This window comes from Aphelocoma coerulescens, chromosome 1A, assembly GCF_041296385.1.
Source record: "Aphelocoma coerulescens isolate FSJ_1873_10779 chromosome 1A, UR_Acoe_1.0, whole genome shotgun sequence".
Lineage (NCBI taxonomy): Eukaryota > Metazoa > Chordata > Aves > Passeriformes > Corvidae > Aphelocoma > Aphelocoma coerulescens.
This window is the reverse complement of record NC_091014.1, coordinates 31,190,011-31,207,091: the sequence shown is the minus strand read 5'-3', so window position 1 is coordinate 31,207,091 and position 17,081 is coordinate 31,190,011. Positions and strand designations below refer to the sequence as shown.

The following is a 17,081-nucleotide window of genomic DNA, read 5'->3' as shown; positions in this document are numbered from 1 at the left end:
CCGTTCAGACTGTTTAGAGTTAGCGAAGCATTTCAGACTATTTAAAGTGAACAACAGTTGACAACACTGAATGTGCTTGGAGAGGAATATTTCCATTTTGGGAAGAAGACTGAGAATGACTCTGCATTAGCAGCACAGCTCAGGAATGCAGTTGTGATTGTGCTCACTTACTCTCCTCTAACTCAGATCATGTGGTCTCTGCAGGTACCCTGGCCACTATTGTTCAATCACTCTATTAGGATCAAACAAGAGCTAAACAGATGTAAAACCCTGAAATACACAACCTGTGGGCACTGGGTCCTCAGCACCAACTGTTTCACTCCACAAACCTGTTCCTGCTGAGTTGCACTACTCAGTAACGCAGAGTTAGGTACTGAATCTTTAGGGTGTTCAGCTCCCAAGTCTCTGCCTCTTTCAGAAGGTGCTTAGGGCAAGCCTGGCAACCTAACTCAGGCTTCTCAAACTTAACTCTGGGAGTGGAGAATGGAAATACCCTCTCTTCTTCCGTCTATGTCTGTGATTACAAATGAGACTCCTATATGACTGAGAAGTCCTTTCTCCATTAATTAACTAGATGAGTTGACCATGGTGAGTGGTTACACTGAATCTTTAAGCTTCTTATGAATTCATGATATAAGCAGTCTCTATGCTTGACCATTAATGTAAATACTCATGCAAAATCTAGGATCACTTGATGCTTTTCTCTCTTTCATGGCGGCTTATACTGACCTTAAAAGCTTTAACTCAATATGAGGTCAAGGAATTATTTTAGCTGTGAAATCAGTTGCTTAATAACAGTTTCAGAGTCAAGTAATCATGCAGGCTGTAAGGCTCAAGTAATTCTTTCATTTTTCTGCCTATGTATTAATGTATTTAACTACTAGTCTGCACAAATAGAGAAATCCGTTAACGAGAGATTTTCAATACTTGGTTTTACAGTGTCCAAAACATACAGAGAAGCATGTATTTGCAAAATTAAACAGCTATTTCTGTAACTACTTAAGAAATTAAATGCTGTTTGAATATCAAACATCAGTATATCACCTCTTATATAGTACAAGCAGGATCTCACACTGTTTTATCATTACTTATTAATGGCTTGTCTTTGATTATATAGTAAGTCAATTAAACAGATTTATAAGCTGCAGTAGGCAAAAGTGAGTAGATTTGGGTTTAGTAATAATTTTTAATGGATAAAAAATTAGTATGATTATAAAGTGAATTTTTTCCTGATAAAATATTAAATATGTCATAAACAAACTATTTGATTTTGACATCACTGTGATGCTGTCTGTCTTTTTTAGTGTCAGAAATATTTATGAATTTAAATAGGGCAATGCATGGGTAAAATGTTTTAAAAATTTCAAAACTAACAGAATGTCTTCCTGCCTCATAATAAACAATTGTTGAATGATGGTTATTAAAATTGGCTCTCAAGTGACAGTTAATAAATGCATGGTTCTATTATGCATGCTAAATTCAGTATTCTGAAAACTTAAAAGCAAATAGATCAAAACCAACAGAGATAAAAAAGTCACAAAGACAAAATACAACACCACCAGAAAGTGACAGGGAAATAATTCAGTCTTAAAAGTGACTTATTATTTGGTAACTTGTAACAACAATTTTATAGAACTAAATTAGAGGCAAATCAGAGTCTTTCTGATGTTTTAGATATGCAGTTTCTCTAGTGCACATAGTTTGATCATACAACAGAGAAATTCACATTACGAAGTCCCCTTCAAAAAAGCAAAACCCCAGTTTCTCCCTATTTCTGATTCCAGGTTATGAATACTCATGGATAACAAATGAAGGAAAATAAAAGGAAAAAAAAAAAAAGAGCAATAAAATTCAACTATTAATTTATTTTAATTAAAAGCCTTAAACATTTCTTCAGTATTTTGGGAAATTAGACTACATGCAGTGTGTTCTTATGTACGTTTCACATATACCCAGACCATATCTGCACTGGATTGCAAAAATACTGGATTTAATGGGCTTTGTGTCCTTTACTGTAATCTCTCCATTGGCTCTTTGATGTTGCATGGGGTTGGTGTGATGATGGAGGGAGTTGCTTCAACCATGTATTTTCACCTCTGTTTCTAAAAGGTGAAGGGCAAAACTTTTAATCAAGGAGCAGTTTATCTTTAATTAAGAAAAACATAATTAGGCATTATCACATAATTGCTATTACTGATGGAGAAACTCATATTTTCACAACTAGTGACCCATGCTGGATTATGCCTCTGCTGTTTACTGCATAATAAATCTGTATTTGTGTTTGGCAGCTAGCCAGAAAAATTAAAAGGTAATCAACATGCTTCTCTGCAGTCTGGTCTTCAAAATCTCTGACTTCACAGATGAGTGAATAACAAAGTCAAGTTGTGATGCCCTAACAGAAAACCTTCTTTAGGAATAACTATATTTACCTCCTCTGTCAAGACATCAAGTGATACTTGAAACAACCATATACAAAAAACTTTGCAAAACAGATGAGAAAAACTGTGCTATACATCTAGTGTTGAGTTAAAAAACAGTTTAATGTCTCAAGGCACCACCACGGTAGAATTTTATACCTGCAAGTAATCATCTAATACACTATTATACAGTTAAGGTAATGTATTAATAAATAGCTTGTGCAATTTTGGGAAGCAATCTATAAAGGAATGTTAGATATACAATAGGCACGTACTATAATACAAATAAAAAACAAAATTCCTAGAAAAAGCATGCTGAGCACCTCTTGGTATAGGTTGAGTTTCTTATTCTAAACACTATGTAAATCTTAACTTACAAAAGGTAAAACTGAAATCTTAGAGTAACTGCTTATTTAAACTGATTTTCCTGTGCCTCTATGTCACAGGATTACTCTTAGGGACAGAGGGCTCTGGTACTGGCTGTAAAGGACTGTCTTGTTCATTCAGTTGTGCGTTCAAGTTTTCAGAAGTTAGGAGAGAAGAATTAAAAACTATTTCACTTAAGTCTGATTTTATGGATACCAGATGGGGTTCTTGAAAATTCAATGGTTCTTCTAACACCTGGGTATTTTCTCGTGTCATTCCCATATCTGATGGTGACTTCCGTTTCATTCTTGTGTATGATTTGTCTAAATTCTCCATGCCTTGGTCAGTTTTCTGAAATCGCCCAAAAAACCAGATGAAAAAACCAAACAAAGCAAAAGCGAGCAAACTTGGGATAAAAGCCAGGCATTTGACATCAAGGCTAGAGCCTGTGAATCTGCTGTGCAGGAACATGTCCCCTTCCGCATAGGTCCGGTTTGTCAATGGGTTAGTGTTATTGGAGCGCCACTCCCAAGATAACTTAGTCCTATTTAGGTCTTTCAAGCTCTCTGAGTCCTTCACTGTGTAGATCTTCTGTCCAGGGCCGATATACTGACCATATTCATGAGGTTTGTAAAATATTTGGTTCTTCCACATATTCAGATCCAAGATTAAAACAAGGAAGATAATTCCATAGTTAAACCATTTGCCTGTTTGGGAAAAAAAAGTTCTGTCATCTGATATATCCATATTAGAAGCAGTACAAATGCCATCATACATAAAAGATACTCAGAGAAAAAAAGTTCTTTTTTATTAACCTGTAAAGCAAAGTTGTAAATAAATTTCCACCACAGTCAGATTTATGCTGCATATCCCTTAGTATTTCACAGTTAGGTCTGAACACAAAATAATTTTGTAACACAAACACAGCAGTATATCTATTCAATTGACATTACAGTTTGTAAGTAACCTGTTGATTAGATCACTAGGTGATGTGTTCTAGATCAATAAACCTAAAAAGCATTGATTCCAGGGCTTTAAAAATATTCATATGGAAATTTTCCATGAAAGGGCCATATTTGATAGAACCACTTATATTCCAGAAATTACTGAAGTGACTGAGGTTTCTGAGGTTGGTAATTACGTGAATTTTTAGAGTATATACTTATGTTGTTGGATATACCAACCATGGTGTGCAGGTATATTCAGGTACGGGCAATCAGACAAACTGATTTAGAGATATCACACCCTTGAGAAATAGCAAGGGCTGGTTGTAGACTTCAGAGTCTAATCTTTTCTTATAATCTGTGTCTATGAATACACAAAACAAATTATACTATTTTCATAGTCAAAGCATGTCTTACATTCTAGTTGGACATATGTTAAGATCTCACCTCTGCAGTGATGACTGCCACCAGCCAAGAACCTGGAAAATCTACATGTCAGCATTAAGTGAAAATACATACATGGAGGAATGTTCCTGGTGGTGATGAATGATCTTGGACTCTGCTAGAATCATATTTATATATGCTTCAAGTGAAAAAGAAAATGTATCAGAGGATCTATCAAATTACTTAGGCCAGTGACTTGCAAAGAATTAACGGATTCCAGTTCCTGAAAGTATGTGTGCTCAAATTGTATAACCAGAATTCTTCAGGGGGGTAAGGAGACTAATTTCTTGTATTCAGCAATTATGTTTAATATTTCTTTTCAGTTTAGATTAAATAGATTGAAAATGAACAAGAACATTCATTTTCCTGTGTTATTGTCACTGTCCAGAAACAAAACTGAACTGAAAAGACCTTGACGACCATCCTGTAATTCCTGAATAGTTCCTCTATCAAAGTCGAGTTGGATGGAACTTTGAGCAAAATAGTGTAGTGGAAGGTATCCCTGCTTATGTCAGAAGGGCTGGAACCAAATGATCCTTAGGGTCCCTTCCAATCAAAATCATTCTGTGATTTCTCCCTGGGATTTTGTCAATATGATAAATGACATGTTAAAGAAAAGTATCTTTTCAGAATATCATCACCACATTTTATAATATTTAAGTTTCTTAAATCAACACCAAGAGACTGAAAATGATGCTAAAGTATGAAATAATATAACAAACAATACAATGTAACTTGATGTTTCCTGTGGATGTTTGCCATGTATTTCATGTTTCTAGTTTCCCCATCACGTCTATCTTTCAACAGAAAGACATAGGATTCACTGATCAATAGCTGCTGTCAAGCAGAATATAATGGCTTACTTCTTGCTTTTTCCTCAGCTGGGCACTAACTTAGATGATTCTTCTTTACCTTACCACCTTTTCTTATGACACAATGATAATATCACTATTTTTCATATTCTCACTGTCTGAAAATGTTTTGAAAATGGTTGTGGGTTCAAAAGTTATATAATGCTGAGTGTTTGGCAGAGTGAAACGAGCCCACACACAGAAAAAAAATCACATAATTCTCATTTCCTTAGGAAAAATAGGCTAAACATAAATTACAATAAAAATTAAAAAATGGTCCACCCCTTTTACATTAAGAATTTAAGTGCTCGCCTGATCTAAGAAAGATACACTGTTCCTGTTTCATAAAAACTAGGAACTTGAAACTCCTTCACTCAGCTTCTAGTCAAAATTAGGCAGGCAGAAAGAAAGCTCTGAGCTCTGTTGCTGGGATTGTTGTGTCTGTGTGGGCTATACAAAGCGCTTAGGTCCATCACCCCATCTAACAAAGATGAACTGCGACCTGTATGTCTAAATGGCAGCTAGACTGAGAACAGCTGCTGTTCTATAGTGGATTTTCTCAAAACTACTTAAATTTCTCATTTCTAGACAAGTTTTCCATCCTCTGCATCACTGTCATGCTTGATGAGCTCTATGACTTTTCCTTTGGAATACTGTTGTCACCAGAACCAAAGGCTGTGTATGAGTAACAGTCTCACTATAACCATATATGAGCATAATGACATCTTTCTGCTCCTACTCAGTAACCCCAGTAGCCAAGGGCTGCATTAATCTCCTTAGACACAAAATGACTGAGTTAGTGCTGTCCTGGGTACTTACAGAAAGTATTTACCTCTTTCAAGAATGCAGTGTCCTCTGCCATTTATCCCTCTCCAAGACAAGTACTTCACTGCTGTACTAGCAGGCATGACAGCCAAATAAACCAAGCAAACAATCCTTCTAGATCCATGATGTTTTGGAGCAGAAAGGTGTCATTGTGTTCATTATGGTTATACAGAGACTTAATATATTGAACAAAGTCTCAATGCTGTCTCTCGATGTTAAACCAAAGTTTAACATTATAACTTTATATGTGTATAATCTATGTATATTAAATGATTATCTATTGCAACTTAATTTTAGCATAATCATTAGCAAACTTTAAGTCATATATCAAGCTTATATAGGAAATAAGCTAGGTAAATTAAAAGTCAATCATGATCTTTTATTTTGAGCATAAACAAATTCAAGTTTGTAGTTTTGCAAAGGATCATAATAAATATCCTATGAAGCTATAGATATTAATTTTATTTAAAAATATTGCAAGCTTCATTCCAGGTGAAAAGTGTCAAGAGAAAATGGAGCCCTACACTAGGAAGTCATTTAATTTGTCTCTTAGCCAATTTCTGTAGGATTAGTATCACTGCTGCTTTAGGGTTGGCTCTACTTCAGTTAAATTTGTGTGGCCAAGAATACTGGCATATACCTGACCGCACTTAGCCCTTCTTGGGTGGAAAATTATTTATTCAAAGACAAAACTTGAAATGGAAGGATGCAGTAAGATCAGCTCTCAAGACTGGAAGGCTAGTCAATCATTTCAGCAAACTGAAAAGGATTTTATCCAGTCTTCAACGAAGTTAACAATGAAGAAAGCCATGGGAAAATAGGTTGTGTCATTCAGCCATGTTCTACCTAAAAAAAAGACCTAGTTAATAACTGGCTTTCACAGCACTGACATTCCTACATGCTACACATACTATTTGGGGAGTTAGGAATCTGATTTGGTGTATTTGGAAATGTGTTACAATACAGCAATTTGGTGCAACAAAGATCCTCCGAAAGAAAAACTGGAGGTATGCCGTTAGACAAGATTAACTAGACACTAGTCTTGCCAGGTTGTAACGCAAAATGTGAAATGGTTTTATAGGAATTGTAGACTACAACCAGTATTTGGGGATGAAAATTCATTCTTGTTTTCTGAGAAAGCATGTCTGTTGAAGTGGATTGTATCCCCCTGGCTAGAGCACTCACCAGAAGGGAAACACTGACTCTAGAATAATCTCCACTTGTGGCAGTTTGGACCTGCATCATAGGACCATGCTCTGAACCCCAGCCTTTACAGAACTCTGCTTAGAAACAGTCTCCCCTCCCTGCTGAAGCTCAACAGCTGTACACTGCACATGAATGTCAGGGGCCTTCTCATGTTGAAAGAAGTATGGATTTTTTATTTTCCCCTTTTCCAGAAATTGAACAAGACTGTTTCACCACCAAAAAAGATTTTTGGGCAATCCCACACACAACATTTGGAATATATCCCAATATTCCAAAGCAGCTGCTGATTCTGGAGCAGTTTATTTTTGTATGTATTTTATTTTTGTATAGTCTGGAACAGACTATTCATTTCCCAAGAAAAGGATCTCACATAGAAGCCAGTCCTCAGCATCCCTCCTGAAGTCAAGAGGTAATGTGAAAATTCCATTTAATAAGGCTAAACACAAGCAGCCTCATGCTGTGAAACCACAGCCAGAGGCTAGCATTGGAAATGTTGACTTTAGACTCCTATCTCAACTGTAATTTCTGTCTAAAACCATTCAGACACTGCTGTAAAACGTTTGAAATGTTCTTCCTATCTTCTGTCACATTAGTGTTATTAGCTAGATACATGTATGCAGACAGACCACTCGCAGCTGATCTAAGATGTTAATCCTCTGAGGTTTTTTTCACATCTGTGTGCATGGCCAGCTTTGTTTTTACCTCTAACCTTTCTATTTTTGCCTATGGACTCCCTCAGGCTACTCTGTGTAGGCAATGCTTGGGCTGAACCTAGACACACTGCTGGTTTAACTCCATGAGCCAGCCATGCCGGGAACACCCCAGCTATGAAGGTGATGATTTCTCCTTTGGGTGGAAGGGCACTTGGGCTAGATCAGCCCTCAGAAACATGCTATAAACAGCCAGAGAAATTTCCCATTTCTTTTCATACCTAAACCTTAACATTTTCTGTTTGAACATTATCTGCATTTTTGACAGCAGATGCTCTTGGATTTCCAGTGCTTCTATTAAAGGGTACGAGGCAGGCCCCCACAGTGCCTTTTAACTATGAAAGAATCTGAAGTAACAAAATTTACCTTTAAGTTTTACAAATTTCCCTGGGTATTATAGAAACTAGGATAGACTATGTATTTTTATAAACATCAGCCTAAAAAGGAAAACACATACTTTGCAATGAACCATCTGTCAAGGGAAATCTAGATGAGCTAAGCAGATGCAGCAATTGAAGTTATTTTTGATGTTCATAAAAAAAAAAAGTGGCTATCAAAACAGGATGAAAATATTTAATACTCAGTAGATGCTTGCAAGGAGTTCCTAGATGCAAAGAAATGTGAGTAAAATGAGGTACTCAGTTACCAGTAAAAATAAGATAAGCTTTTCATAGTAAATTTAAAATTACACTGAATCATATCAGCTAGAGTCAGAAGATGTTATTCAATATTACCTCCAACTTACAATATTCAGAAATCACAAGTCAGGCCTAAGAAAGCATGTTATGAGTCTAAAGTAATATGGGTTAAAATAGTATAGTTAGTAGTGTTGTATTTATCTGCCTTTTTGGACATTGAATTATGCAGAAGCAAACTTCAACTTTTTTTCTCTGCAATCATGATCTTTATATTACGAAGTCTGAAATTCGCATTTAGTCACTGAATTCAGGAGATAAGTCTTTAAGACAAAAACAGTAAAAAAAGAAAAAGAAAAGGAAAAAGAGAAAAACAAAAAGAAAAAAAGAGGAAGAGAAAGAGAAAGAGAAAGAGAAAGAGAAAGAGAAAGAGAAAGAGAAAGAAAAAGAAAAAGAAAAAGAAAAAGAAAAAGAAAAAGAAAAAGAAAAAGAAAAAGAAAAAGAAAAAGAAAAAGAAAAAGAAAAAGAAAAAGAAAAAGAAAAAGAAAAAGAAAAAGAAAAAGAGAAAAAGAGAAAAAGAAAAAGAAAAAGAAGAAAAAGAGAAAGAGAAAAAGAGAAAAAGAAAAAGAAAAGAAAAAGAAAAAGAAAAAGAAAAAGAAAAAGAAAAAGAAAAAGAAAAAGAAAAAGAAAAAAAAAGAAAAAGAAAAAGAAAAAGAAAAAGAAAAAGAAAAAGAAAAAGAAAAAGAAAAAGAAAAAGAAAAAGAGAAAAAGAGAAAAAGAAAAAGAAAAAGAAGAAAAAGAGAAAGAGAAAAAGAGAAAAAGAAAAAGAAAAGAAAAAGAAAAAGAAAAAGAAAAAGAAAAAGAAAAAGAAAAAGAAAAAGAAAAAGAAAAAGAAAAAGAAAAAGAAAAAGAAAAAGAAAAAGAAAAAGAAAAAGAGAAAAAAAGAAAAAGAAAAAGAAAAAGAAGAAAAAGAGAAAGAGAAAAAGAGAAAAAGAAAAAGAAAAAGAAAAGAAAAAGAAAAAGAAAAAGAAAAAGAAAAAGAAAAAGAAAAAGAAAAAGAAAAAGAAAAAGAAAAAGAAAAAGAGCAACTCCCTTAAGACTTGTGATAAAATCAGGAGAGCTGGCAACACAGAGCATGCAACTGAAATTCTTCACCTGTACAGAACTTTCACAAAGCCATTAAGGACAGACCAACAGAATGGTGGCTTGAAGTCCTTTACTCCTCTGAATGTCACTTTTCTTAGAGCTGCTCCCTTGTCGGACCATTGCTTATTTGAAAAAACAGTATTGAATAGGGCTGCTTTTATTTAGATCAATCAACAGTGACTAAAACAGACTGTGTAAGAACTAATAAAGAATAAAATTTGCCAGGGAAAAGATGGCAAATGTTATTTCAGCCATGCTTTCTTTCTCTTTGCTACTTGGGAGAATATGGTTTCCAGTTTCTAAAAATTATAGCACAGGTCATAGATTTACAGCCTAGATTTAGCTATATAGCGAGTACTAAAATAAATGTTTTTCAGGCCTCAGTGATCTTTTCCTGTTTGTTACTTAAAAGAAGTCCTATGGTTAAATTTAACTTCTGGATTCCATGTATTAAACAGGGCTTAAATAGAGTGAACTCCCTGCCATTGTCATTGTCCTACCCCCATGTCACCTGCTGCAGTTGCATTCATTCTCTACCCTCATTTTAGATTGGATTATATTCATCATTATATAGATCTGTAAAATATATAATTTTATATTAATATATATATATAACCAGCTTTTTCTTTTATTAGCACCTTGATTTGAGTAGAATATTCAAGTATCTGCACATCCAAACAGTAACTAGAGCTTGAAACTTATCCAAGATGATGCCCTAACCTAAGACAAGAACTGATGGCAAGAACAGATGGTTCAAGCAAAACCTACCCAAAGGGAGGTTCTTGTGCCATGTGTTATGGCTGTTTATTAGATCTCCTAAAGGGTGGTGTAGCACTGAGATAAGACAGGCACTCAGTAGACAGGATACGTGATGTGCAATCAAATGGATTGATTTGTCTAGCGAATCTAATAAGTGGATCTTGTTAATGCTGAGCAGGGAAAAATTTTCCTCAGCCTTCATTCATTATCTCATCCTCATTAAAAGAATGCCTTCTCACTAGAAAATCAGGAAGGACTCCAGTCCTCTCTGCAGAAGACTACAATGCATAAATATTGGTTTTATTTGGTTGGCTTGTTTTCAAACAGCAGCATTGCTAGCGGTTGCATTTCTGATCACTAATTTATGTTCTTTGCTCTTGTTCATTCTCTGATTATCCCTGATTATCATCAATGTCCCTGTCTCTTTTACAGTACAAAAATGTCCTTTGCTCGTCAATTCCTCTTCTATCACCCATTAATTATATGCCAAGTTTCTGTATCTGGTGACACAACCCAACCTGCCATGCCTCACTCATTTTTTCTGCTCCTCTGTGCATCCATTCCACTACTTTTCCCTATACAATGGAATAACAGTACAGCATCTGGGAATTTTGTGGTACTGAGCCCCTCCAAATTCATTCCCTAGTCTTGAGAAAAAAGAAAAAAAACCTCTTTTGCTATCCTTGAATTCCATACCTATAATTCACATAAAATATTTGATGCTTGAACTATTTTTTTCCCTTCTTCTCCTTTCTCTTTTTGCTCATTTGGGAGAGAAAAATGTGTTCATCATGTACACATCATATCTCCTTTCACCATACAGCTTCTAGTCACTGACTGGGCCATCATTTACTTTATCCTGTTCCATAAACCACTAATGGCTCGATGGTCTCCCTCCGATATGTACCTGCTCTTCTTTCTCCTTGCTGGCCGGCTGTTCTCTGTCAGCATTCGAGCAGGGCACCTATATCCGATTTTGAAAAACTTTCTATCCCTCCCTCTGTAATTCCTGCTGGCCCATTTGCCTTCCCTCAGTCAATAGCTAACAGGTAACTTCTGCACTAATTTTATCTTCTTTTTTTTTTTTTTAATCTCATTTCTGCATTCTCTGCTGAAAATACCTTTTCTGAGGCCTTATTCGGTCTACCTCAACTCAGTGCAGGTGTAATTCTTTCCTTGACACATTTTCTTCCCTTGGCTTCTGCTGTTTGCTGAGCTTGTGACTCACCTGCTAGCTCTTGGCCTTATCTTTGTATCATCTCTGAACACTCCTTTTGTCCCTGGTCTGCAGGAGTTTCATATGGCTGTGTCCTTGGTTACCCTCATCTATCTTATTTCTGTGCGCCGTCATGTGCTGTGACTTTTTATATTAGCAGTTAAAGACCCCTGCCAATTCACACCTGCATTCTTCTGTTATCTATTATTATCCATCCATTCTCAATGTAGAGAGAGGAGCTATACTCCTTTTGTATAGCTTGAAGGTAAAACCAAAATATTTATCCCTATTTAACCTTTTTCTCTTTTTCATTCCCTACCGTTATTAAACTACTGACTCACAGTATGCAAGGATCAGGTACTTTTTATCTGTATGTATCATCCATTTGAATAACTGCAATACTATTTTATTTGAGGTTATTTAACTGTCTGGTTCTTGTTAGATGACTGATGAAAGTATGGTTATGAGTGGCCTTTGCCAGATGAGAATGACCGAAGTTATGAAAAGATATTAGCATAAATCATGGCAAAGGCATCTGAAAGCATATGAGATTTGAAGATGAAATAAGCTGCTAATTTCCCTGGGAGAGTAATTTTAGATGAAAGATGTCTGAAGCTACACTGTGTATTACTTATTGTCACAAGAAGTTGCTGAAATCCATGAAAAACAGCAGGCCTCTCTGATTTGTAAGATACGGGTTCCTCATTTCCTTGAGATGTTTATATATGGAGAATATGGATATGGAAAGATAAAGAGATAGAAAAAAAGTCTGGGGCACACACACAAAGAATACATGTTTAAGACTGTGGTAGCATACATTTATTACACAGAAGAAGTTCACTCTGCGACTGTGTCACAATCTGTAAGATTACATACCTGTTATATGTATGTGATATTCCTCTTTCAGTATCTTTTGGAAATAAGGTACTTTAAATTGCATGTGTGCTGAGGGCAAGCCTGGAAGATTCACTTCAACATCACCCATAAAATGTGGAAACTCCCAGTCCTGTTAAAAAAGAAAAATAAGAGCATAAAATTAAGCTTTCATGGTATATTTTTGCCTTTAAAATGGCTTAAATTAATAAAGGAGAAATATTCTATATTTAAACCTCTCAGTATTGGATTTTCTTACTTTAAGTTTGACTGACCCACTTGAAATAGAACGCCTTATTTATATTCGATATTACAATATAATTTTTACCTCAGCTCCAGGTAATTATGTTTTTAAAAGTCCACTTCAGAATGGCAATACTGAACCCACCTTATCAGCTGATAGTACAAAACAGTCTATGGATAAGAATATCTATTTAAAACCTGACAATACTAAGAATACCTATATAAAAACCTTGCTATGCTACTTACAATTTTAGTAACTTTTAACTTGGCAAACATTTTACAGGTACAAAATTGGCAAAGAAGGCCTGAGCCTTTCAAGCATTACATATATCTATATTCTACTTGTTCAACTTGCAGGGTATTTTCTGTATTTCGCCTTCAAACATTTAAATAAACAATCACTGCAAGTGCAGGCCCTTCAGCATTATCTTCCTGAACCAACCCAAGCACAGTTTTCTCCACTGCCATATTTCAGCTGACAAGGTAATGTTGGAAATGTGGAAGCTCTTACCTAGCAATATGCATATTTTGGTAGTGTGTGGTAACCCAGCTGGGGAAGAGCTGCATTTAAAGGAATTTTTCACTTGGTTATCTGCACCCACCTTCAGTCACTTGAAAATGGGTATGATAGCATGGCTCATTAGAGCCCAAACTGAAAGCCTAGCAATAGTGCTAGAATCAGTATGATTGCTGCCAGTGTCATTACTCTGTGCACTGAAGATTGCTGGTGATCTCCTGTTACAAACACACTGCCCCTGTTCCCATGCGCACCTGGATTTGTAGTCAATAAGCTAGTGCAACAAGCACCTGAATTACTGAAAATAAAATAAAGGAATATGAATTGCGAAGAACTCTGTGAGTGACTTGTGATTCCTTCACATGAAAACCATTCCAGCACAGACATCTCCCCATGAGAACCAATTCCATGATTTAATTTTCAGTTTTGTAAGGATGGTAAGCTTCCATTTTGCATTGTTTTTTTAATGTAAAAAAATAAATATTCAAAGCTAAGAATCATCTACCAAATTGGGAGGAACTGTTGACTCCCTCAAAGGCAGACAGGTGCTGCAGAGAGACCTTGGCAAATCAGAGGGCTGGGCAATAACCAACTGTATGAAGTTGAACAAAGACAGGTGCCAGATTCTGCACCTGGGATGAGGCAACTCTGGATGTACAGACTGGGGAATGAGATGCTGGAAAGCAGTGCTGTAGAAAGGGACCTGGGGGTCCTGGTTGATGGGAAGTTGAATTTCAATCAGCAGTGCCCTGGCAGCCAGGAGGGCCACGCGTGTCCTGGGGTGCATCAGGCACAGCATCATCAGCTGGGCAGGGGAGGGGATTGTCCTGCTCTGCTCTGCACTGGGGCAGCCTCACCTCGAGTGCTGGGGCAGTTTTGGAAGCCACAATATAAGAAGGATATAAAGCAATTAGAGTGTATCCAAAGGAGGGCAACCCAGATGGTGAAGGGCCTTGAGGGAAGCCATGTGAGGAGGGACTGTGGTCATTTGGTCTGTTCAGCCTGGAGAAGAGAAGACTGAGGGGAGACCCCATGACACTCTGCAAATTCCTCATGAGGGGAAGAGGAGGGGCAGATTGATATTCTGCTCTGTGGTGACCAGTGACAGGACCGGAGGGTCACAGCCTGAAGCTGTGTCAGGGGAGAATTATGCTGTATATGTCAAAAGGTTTCTCACCCAGAGGCTGGTTGGGCACTGGCACAGGCTCCCCAGGGAAGTGGTCACAGCACCAGCCTGACAGAGTTGAAGAAGTGTTTGGACAATGCTCTCAGGCACATGGTGTGACTCTTGGGGTTATCCTGTGCAGAGCCAGCAGTAGGGCTTCTGGGTCCCTTTCAGCTGAGGATATTCTGTGATTATATGACCTCTGAAAGATTAATCATTACATATAACTTAACTTCCAAGACTTGTTAAGCTCTCCAACATTTTCTACAATGGCAGGGAAATTGAAGAGTTTTATGATCTGGAAATAGCACAGCTGAATCACGAACAGCTGATTTGTGCTAACTATTTGTGATACTGAGTTAAATGGATTAACAGGAACTCAAGCCAGGAGAAAATTTGACACTTTTTGCCTGGTTCTTAATGTTCACAGCAATGCAGAAAGTGCCAATTTACAAATGTAGAAGATAAGAGAAATAAGGATGCTCTCTTTTAATCTTATCACTAATGCAACATGTGCACTCCTGGTATACCTGCCCAGCTGCACAGTCCCTTACTCTGCATCTGTAGACATCCCCTTGCAGGTGGTAGGCATTCAAAAAATACCCAGAGATAAAAATTTTATGCGTGCACACTTTCAGTTCACAGTTTCTAATATACATCTCTGGACTGGTGTCTCTGGTTAACACATACATACTCTCACCCAGGAATAAATATGAAGAAATACATTACATATTCCTGAAAATAAATGAATGGAGAACTGTGAACTCTGCATTAGTTATAAGTAAACATGGGTCTATAAATCTGCTCCTGCCTTGCTCCAAGGCTCCTACTGTGCCTTTTGTGGATCTACAGATAAAATTCCACCATGCAGAATATTGTACTGGACTGTGTCTTTGCATCTGAGTATTTTATTAAAAAGGCTTTTTTCTCATCTGGATGAGTATTACCTGATAATAACATTTTCTACATATATGCTCCATACTGTATGAAGCACGCCTGAATTGTATCATGACCTTTATTACCCTGAAGCACTGTAATATGGTGTGGCCATAACTAGAGAGATGGGCACAGGCTGGTGCTGGAGAGCTCACAGCTGTAAACAACTCACTGGTTTTCAGCTAAAGAAATGCAGATCTGGGCTGGCCAAAACTACTTTTAGGGGTAACAAGGAGAGCAAAGAAGTATCTAACATAAGGCACTATCTGTAAAACCTTATCTGTAACATGAAGCTTCAGATCAAGGAGGAAACGGCAAGGTCTAAACGTGTGTTATCAAACATAAGAATAGCCCCAAGCAGCTCCTAGAATAAATAAAAATAAACCATCCTGATGAACATCATATCCTTCCCAGCAAAGGACTCCAGATGCCAATGACATGCCATAATGGTCCCACTGAACCCCATAGACTGAAACTGCCCATTTCAGGACCCGCAGGAACAGAGGGAGGGTGGATGAAACATCAGGAAAAGCAATAGAAACTAAGAAGTGTGTGTATAAGAATTTAGACATTATTATTATTATTACTACTACTACTGAAACATCTTTCTGCACAAAAGTATTCTTTTCTGTAATGATTAGGTCTCAACTGATAATGATTTTTGGATTATACTATTTAAATTTAACACTAAAAATAAAATCTTGGCTCTTTATATAAGGGTCCTTCCTCACCCATAAATAACATTTTGAATGTAACACCTTTATCAGAGTGTTTATACAGTCTGTTCTTTAAGAACAGTCCCATGATATTACAGAAATAAAATAATAAAAAAAACCCCACCAACAAATAATAAAATGTATTTTAAAGCCATTTTAAGAAAAGGAAACTAAAATAATGAGTTAAACCTACTGACTTCCATGGAAGTCACCACAGCTGCAGCAGTTAGGAAAATAAAGCTTTAAGTTAGGGATTAAACAGTCTTTGGAGCTTCATTTGACTCACAGCTTTGGTAAGGGTGAGTAGTGTCACAGAGAAACATTATCACCTGCAGAAACATAGCTGTAGTATTATTACTGTGCCAAAGAAAAGTAGATTATTATTACCTTTTCAGACTAATGCCAATATCAGGCTGTCAAATACAAACCCAAAAAAGTGGCCATTTTACTGTCTAGATTCTAAGAAAATGCTGTCCAAAATATTTTGACTCTGTTATTTTAATTTTTTTCCTTACTGACATGGAAAAGACAACTTAATTTCAGCAATATCCAGAAAACCATTTTCCTAAGAAATTCAAGATGCCTTGTAGGTATATTCCATCTCACTTTACAGCTACACTCACAGTGCAAATGTACAAGCCCATAAATACCACTTCCCACTCTGGAACATAGGTCAGGCCTGCATCATGTTTCCTTACATGGTATTTTCTCTCTGTGGCCTCTGATATCAGTTTCTGCTCGCCACTGGGACATGAGTGCCATGTGCTATATTCTTAACGTTCTCAGCTCACAATTGTGCGAAGTTCACTTCATCAGCTTTAGTCCTTATTGCTGAAGTGCCTGTACTGTGCCATTTCTGGGATCTCATTAGGAACTGGGCCCAAAATACCAAATTTGGAATGCATTTCAGAATTTGAAAAATAAAGCCATACAACCATACTGTTAGCTCATACATGTACCTTTCATACTGCATGAACAGATTTTTTCTCCTTTAAATCCATCAGCATCAGATTTCTAATATTCATCCACTTCAGTGGTTTCCAACCTAGGGGGGGATGGGACTGTGGCATACATCTACTCAGTGTGTGCAGATGAAGCCAGCCCAGAACCAG

General features: G+C 36.7%; 1 protein-coding gene across 8 annotated transcripts in view; it reads right to left on the bottom strand.

Annotated features, from left to right (window-relative positions):
- Nucleotides 1–1,241: 1,241 nt before the first annotated feature.
- The window catches only part of TMEM117 (transmembrane protein 117), a 193,789-nt gene continuing 177,949 nt past the window's right edge, over nucleotides 1,242–17,081 (bottom strand). For all 8 annotated transcript variants that reach the window (XM_068997868.1, XM_068997861.1, XM_068997837.1 and 5 more), the window contains 2 exons: nucleotides 12,396–12,525; nucleotides 1,242–3,490 (listed from right to left, as the gene is read on the bottom strand). In XM_068997868.1, coding sequence (XP_068853969.1) covers nucleotides 2,853–3,490; nucleotides 12,396–12,525 — 768 coding nt within the window. In that variant the 3' untranslated portion in view covers nucleotides 1,242–2,852. The remainder of the gene's footprint in view (nucleotides 3,491–12,395; nucleotides 12,526–17,081) is intronic.